This window comes from Aythya ferina (genome assembly GCF_964211825.1).
Source record: "Aythya ferina genome assembly, contig: HAP1_SCAFFOLD_880, whole genome shotgun sequence".
Classification (NCBI taxonomy): Eukaryota; Metazoa; Chordata; class Aves; order Anseriformes; family Anatidae; genus Aythya; species Aythya ferina.
Genome location: NW_028180904.1, coordinates 1 through 6,361, shown reverse-complemented (window position 1 = coordinate 6,361; position 6,361 = coordinate 1). Strand labels below are relative to the sequence as shown.

The 6,361-nt window shown below is 68.0% G+C and overlaps 1 protein-coding gene across 1 annotated transcript; it reads left to right on the top strand.

Annotated features, from left to right (window-relative positions):
- Positions 1-2,505: 2,505 nt before the first annotated feature.
- Positions 2,506-6,358, top strand: LOC311429380 (galactose-3-O-sulfotransferase 4-like; the record flags this gene model as incomplete). The annotated part of the gene is given in 5 exon segments (XM_084540464.1): positions 2,506-2,615; positions 3,346-3,459; positions 4,663-4,667; positions 4,670-4,929; positions 6,308-6,358. Coding segments are annotated over 4 exon segments (426 nt in total), but the record flags the coding sequence as incomplete, so codon positions are not given.
- Positions 6,359-6,361: the final 3 nt, after the last annotated feature.

Sequence of the window (6,361 nt, the reverse complement as noted above, 5' to 3'; positions counted from 1 at the left end):
TCACACTGGGGGGGGGGTCCCAAGGCCCCAAAGCCCCCCAAAGACACGTGGGGGGGGTCCCAAAACCCTATAAAATCCCCGAGGGTCACATGGGGGGGTGAAAACCCCCCCCCCCGGGGCCATTTGGGGGGGGTCCCAAGGCCCCAAATCCCCCCTGAGCAATATGGGGGGGGGTCCCAAGACCCCCGATCCCCCCCCGGGGCCATTTGGGGGGGTCCCAAGGCCCCTCAAGGCCCCCCCGGGGTCACACTGGGGGGGGTCCCAAGGCCCCAAAGCCCCCCCAGAACAATTTGGGGGGGTCCCAAGACCCCCGACCCCCTCCCGGGGCCATTTGGGGGGGGTCTCAAGTCCCCAACGCCCCCCCCCGGGGCCATTTGGGGGGGTCCCAAGGCCCCTCAAGGCCCCCCCGGGGTCACATTGGGGGGGGTCCCAAGGCCCCAAAGCCCCCCCCGGGGTCACGTGGGGGGGTCCCAAGCCCCCCCTGGGGTCACGTGGGGGGGGCTCTCCCCCTCCTGGCCCTCCCCCCCCCCCCCCCGCCTGCCTCGCCTCGCGCCGCCGCGCCGCTTTCCCGCGCCCGCACGTGCGCCCGGCCCGCAGCGCGCATGCGCACGGAGAGGGGGCGGGGCCGGGGGACGGTGGGCGGGGCGGAGCCGGGCTCCACCCCCCACCGCTGCGCGGGCTCCGCGGGCCCCGCCCAGTCCCGAGGGAGGCGGGGGCGGGGCCCTGCCCTGCGCGTGGGCGGGGGCGCTCCCTGGGGGGTGGGTGGGGCCTGCGGGGATGTGGGCGGGGCCTGCGGGGCCCATAGGAGGGCCCCTGTGGCCTGGGGACCCTATAGGGCTCTATAGGGGAGGCCCTGTGGCCCCCTATAACCGGGTCCCTATGGGGCCCTATGGCCTGGGGTCCCTATAGGACGCTATAGGAGGGTCCCTATGGCTTGGGGTCCCCATAGGGCCCTATAGGTGGCTCCCTATAGCCCCCTATGGCCCGGGGTCCCTATAGGTTTCTATAGGGCCCTATGGCCTGGGGTCCCTATGGAGCCCTATAGGTGGGCCCCTATGGCCCGGGGTCCCTATAGGGCCCTATAGGTGGCTCCCTATGGCCCTCTATGGCCCTATAGTGCTCTATAGGGTCCTATGGCTTGGGGTCCCTATAGGACCCTATAGCTGGGTCCCTATGGCTTGGGATCCCTATGGGTCCCTATAGGTGGGCCCCTATGGCCCGGGGTCCCTATAGGGCCGTATAGGTGGATCCTTATGGCCCTCTATGGCCCTATAGGTCCCTATAGGGCTCTATAGGGCCATATGGCCTGGGGTCCCTATAGCCCCCTATGGCCCAGGGGCGGTGCTCCCAGTGCCCTCCAGTGCCTCCCAGTGCCCCTCCAAAGCCTTCCCAGTGCTCCCAGTGCCCCTCCAGTCTCCCCCAGCGCCTCCCAGTGCCCCTTCAAAGCCTTCCCAGTGCTCCCAGTCCCCCCCCAGTCTCTCCCAGAGTCCCCCAGCACCTTCCAGTGCTCTCCCAGAACTTCCCAGTCTCTCCCAGTGCCCCCCAGAACCTCCCAATGCTCCCCCCAGTCTCTCCCAGTGCTCCCCTATCTCTCCCAGTTCTCCCCCAGTCTCTCCCAACATCCCCAAGCGCCTTCCAGTGCTCTCCCAGTGCCCCCCCCCGCCTGTCCCAGTGCTTCCCAGTCTCTCCCAGCACCTCCCAGTGCCCCACCAATCTCTCCCAGTGGCCCCCAATCTCTTCCAGTGCTTCCCAGTCTCTCCCAGTGCCCCCCTCCTGGCCTGTCCCAGTCTCTCCCAGTGTCCCCCCGCCTGTCCCAGTGCTTCCCAGTCTCTCCCAGAACCTCCCAGTGTCCCTCCAGCACCTCCCAGTGCCCCCCCAACCTCTCCCAGTGCCCCTCCAATTTCTCCCAGTGGCCTCCCAATCTCTCCAAGTGCTTCCCAGTCTCTCCCAGTGTCCCCAAGCGCCTTCCAGTGCTCTCCCAGTGCCCCCCCCGCCTGTCACAGTGCTTCCCAATCTCTCCCAGTTCCCCCCCAGTCTCTCCCAGTGCCCCCCCAGCCTCTCTCAGTGCCCCCCCCACGCCCCCCCAAGCTCCCCCCAGCGCCCTCCCAGCGCCCCCCCTCGTCTCCCCAGTCCCTCCCCAGTCACTCCCAGTCCCTCCCCAGTCTCTCCCAGTCCCTTCCCAGTCCCCCCCAGTTCCCGGACCCGGGGGGGGGGGGGGGGCCGTCCCGGTGCCACGGGGCGGGGCGGGCCAGCGGGAGACAAAGGAGGAAACTTCGCCGGGAACCGCGGAGCCCACGGGACCCCGGCCCCCCCCCGCCCCCCCCCGCGACCCCCGGGCCCCCCCCGGTGCCCCCCGACCCCCCCCCAATTCCCTCCCCCCCCCCCCGCGCCTCCAGCGGGGCTGGGACGGCCGCGACCCCCCCCAGGAGGATATTGGGACCCCCCCCCTTAAAAAGGCCCCCCCCCGAAAAAAAAAGCGCCCCCCCCCCCCCCCGGGAAAGGACCCCGGGACCCCCCCCCAAAGGACCCCGGGACCCCCCCCCCAAAGGACCCCGGGACCCCCCGCCCCCCGGGATGCGGGGGGGGTGAGAGGGAGGCGGCGGCTCGAGCGTGGGGTGAGTGCGGGGGGGGGCACGGGGGGGGGGGCACGGGACATTGGGGGGGGCTTGGGGACATGAGGGGGCTTGGGGGGGGCCACGGGGACAAGGGGGGGCACAGGGACGTGGGGGGGTCCCAGAATCGGGATGGGGGGGTCCCAGGGACAAGGGGGGGGCACAGGGACATGGGGGGGGCACGGGGACATGGGGGGGGCACGGGGACAAGGGGGGGGCACGGGGGGGTCCCAGGGACAAGGGGGGGGGCACAGGGACAAGGGGAGGGCACAGGGACATGGGGGGGACATGGGGGGGTCCCAGAATCGAGATGGGGGGGTCCCAGGGACAAGGGGGGGCACGGGGACAAGGGGGGGGCACAGGGACATGGGAGGGCCATAGGGGACATGGGGGGGGGCACGGGGACATGGGGACAAGGGGGGGCCCAGAGATAAGGGGGGGGTCACATGGACAAGGGGGGGGACATGGGGACATGGAGGTGGGGGCACACAGGGACAGGAGCACCCCGGGGGGGGGGGACACGTGGCATCTTGGGGACACGGGGGGGGGACACAGACGGGACGGGGGGGGGGTGGCGCGGCCCCTTCCCACGTGGCTCTGGGCGGGCCCGGCCTCGTGTCCCCCCCCCCCCCCCAAACCGGGGGGGGCTTTTATTTTATTTTATTTTTTTTTTGGGGGGGGGGCACACCCCGAAGTGACCCCCCCCCCGTGCCCTCTCCCCCCCCCCCACCAGCACCATGAAGGTGCCCCCCCCCCGGTGCCGGCTGCAGAGGCTGGGGGGGGCCCTGGGGGTCTGCGTCGCCGTCGGCTTCGTGCTGCAGCTCCTGGGGGGGCCCCTCCAGCGCAGGTGGGACCCCCCCCCCCAAAAAAAAAATCCTATCCCCGCTCCCTAAAAAAAATCCTATCCCCCCCCCTTTAAACCAGCCCGGTCCTGGCCCTTGGGTGCCCCCCGATGGGTCCTGGGGTGCCCTGACCCCATAGCGCCCCCCCCCCCAAACTCCCCATCTCCCCCCTTTCCCCCCCATCTCCCCCTGACCCCCCCCTAACCCCCCCCCGTACCCTGCCACCCCCCCATGCCCCCCCTGCCCCCCCCATTTCCCCCCCAAATCCCCATCTCCCCCCAACCCCCCCCAACCCCCCCATACCTGCTGCCTCCCCAGGCCCCCCCAGCCCCCCCATTTCCCTCTTTCCCCCCCCCATTTCCCCCCATCTCCCCATGACCCCCCCTTAACCCCCTGTACCCCGCCACCTCCCCAGGACCCCTGTGCCCCCCCTGCCCCCCCATATCCCCTCTAGCCCCCCCACCCTCCCCTCTCCCTCCATCTCCCCCATCTCCCCCCGACCCCCCCTAACCTCCCCCATCCCCCTAACCCCCCCAGGACCCCCACACACCCTCCGGCCCCCCCATTTCCCCCTTTCCCCCCCCAATTTCCCCCCAGCCCCCCCATCTCCCCCCCATCTCCCCCATTTTCCCCATCTCTCCCAGACCCCCCCTAACCTCCCCCATCTCCCTAACTGCCCCCCAGGACCCCCTTGCCCCCCCCAGCCCCCCCATATCCCCCCATTCCCCCCAATTTCCCCCCATCTCCCCAATTTCCCCCTCATCTCCCCTGACCCCCCAACCTCCCCCATCCCCCTAACCCCCCCAGGACCCCTGCGCCCCCCCCAGCCCCCCCATTTCCCCCTTCCCCCCCCAATTCCCCCCCAGCCCCCCATATCCCCCCATTCCCCCCATCTCCCCCCACTCCCCCCATCTCCCATTCCCCCCCATCTCCCCCCGACCCCCCCTAACCTCCCCCATCCCCCCTAACCCCCCAGGACCCCCTTGCCCCCCCTGACCCCCCATCTCCCCCTTTCCCCCCATTCCCCCATCTCCCCCCAACCCCCCCTAACCTCCCCCATCCCCTTAACCCCCCAGGACCCCCACACCCCCCCTGGCCCCCCATCTCCCCCATTCCCCCCCCTCCCCCATCTCCCCCCCATCTCCCCAATTCCCCCCATCTCCCCCCGACCCCCCCTAACCTCCCCCATCCCCCTAACCGCCCCCCAGGACCCCCGCGCCCCCCCCGGCCCCCCCCCGGCGCCGTGCGTCCCCCGGCAGCACGTGGTGTTCCTCAAGACCCACAAGACGGGGGGCAGCAGCGTGGTCAACCTCCTGCACCGCTTCGGGGAGGGGAGGGGGCTGCGCTTCGCCCTCCCCCACCGCTACCAATTCGGGTACCCCGAAAAATTCCGGGCCGAGAGGGTGAAGGGTTACAGCCCGGGGGGGCCCCCCTTCGACATCATCTGCCACCACATGCGCTTCGACCTCAAAGAGGTGGGGGGGGGGGGGGATTTTGGGGGGGTGGGGGGGGATGGAGGGATTTGGGGGGGGGTTGAGGGGATTTGGGGGGGAGATGGGGGGGATTTGGGGGGGGGGTTGGAGGGGATTTGGGGGGGAGATGGGGGGGAGATGGGGGATTTGGGGGGGATTTGGGGGGAGATGGGGGAATTGGGGGGATTTGGGGGGAGGTGGGGGGATTTGGGGGGAAATGGGGGAGATGGGGGGATTGGGAAGAATTGGGGGTGTGGGGGGATTTGGGGAGATGGGGGGAAGTGAGGGGAGATGGGTTGGGGGGATTTGGGGGGTGGGGGAAATGGGGGGATTTGGGGTGAGGTGGAGGAGATGGAGGACGTGGGGAGATGGAGGATGTTGGGGGGAGATGGAGAACATCAGGAGGTGGAGGACATGGGGAGATGGGGGATATAAGGAGATAGAGGACATTGGAGGGAGGTGGAGGATATCAAGAGGTGGAGGACGTGGGGAGATGGAGGTCGTTGGGACATGGAGGGTATCAGGAGATGGAGGTCATTGGGATATGGAGGACGTAAGGAGATGGAGGATGTCAGGAGATGGAGGACATCAGGCGGTGGAGGACATGGAGAGATGGAGGATATCAGGAGCTAGAGGACATTGGAGGGAGTAGAAGGATATCAGGATATCAAGAGATGGAGGACATGGAGAGATGGAGGACACTGGGGGATGAAGGATCTCAGGAGATGGAGGTCACTGGGAAATGGAGGACATGGGGAGATGGAGGATATCAGGAGGTAGAGGACACTGGAGGGAGATGGAGGATATCAAGAGATGGAGGACGTGAGGAGATGGAGGTCGTTGGGACGTGGAGGGTATCAGGAGATGGAGGTTGTTGGGAAATGGAGGACATTAGAAGATGGAGGACATCAGGAGGTGGAGGACATTGGGATATGGAGAATATCAGGAGGTAGAAGACATTGGGAAACGGAGGACATGGGGAGATGGAGGATATCAGGAGATAGTGGACATTGGAGGGAGGTGGAGGATATCAAGAGATGGAGGACGTGAGGAGATGGAGAACATGAGGAGAAGGAGGACATCAGGAGGTAGAGAACATTGGAGGGAGATGAAGGTCATCAGGAGATGGAGAACATGAGGAGATGGAGGACATTGAGGGGAGATGGAGATCACTGGGAATTGGAGGACATAAAGAGATGGAGGATATCAGGAGGTGGAGGACATTGGAGGGAGATGGAGGACATCAGGAGCTGGAGGACGTGAGGAGATGGACATCATTGGGATATGGAGGACATGAGGAGCTGGAGGACAATTGAGGGAAGGCAGAGGAGGCCCGGGCACTGTGGAGGCCACCCCGGGGTGACAGCAGCCTTCCCCGCAGGTGCAGAAGGTGATGCCCAACGACAGCTTCTACTTCTCCATCGTGCGCGACCCG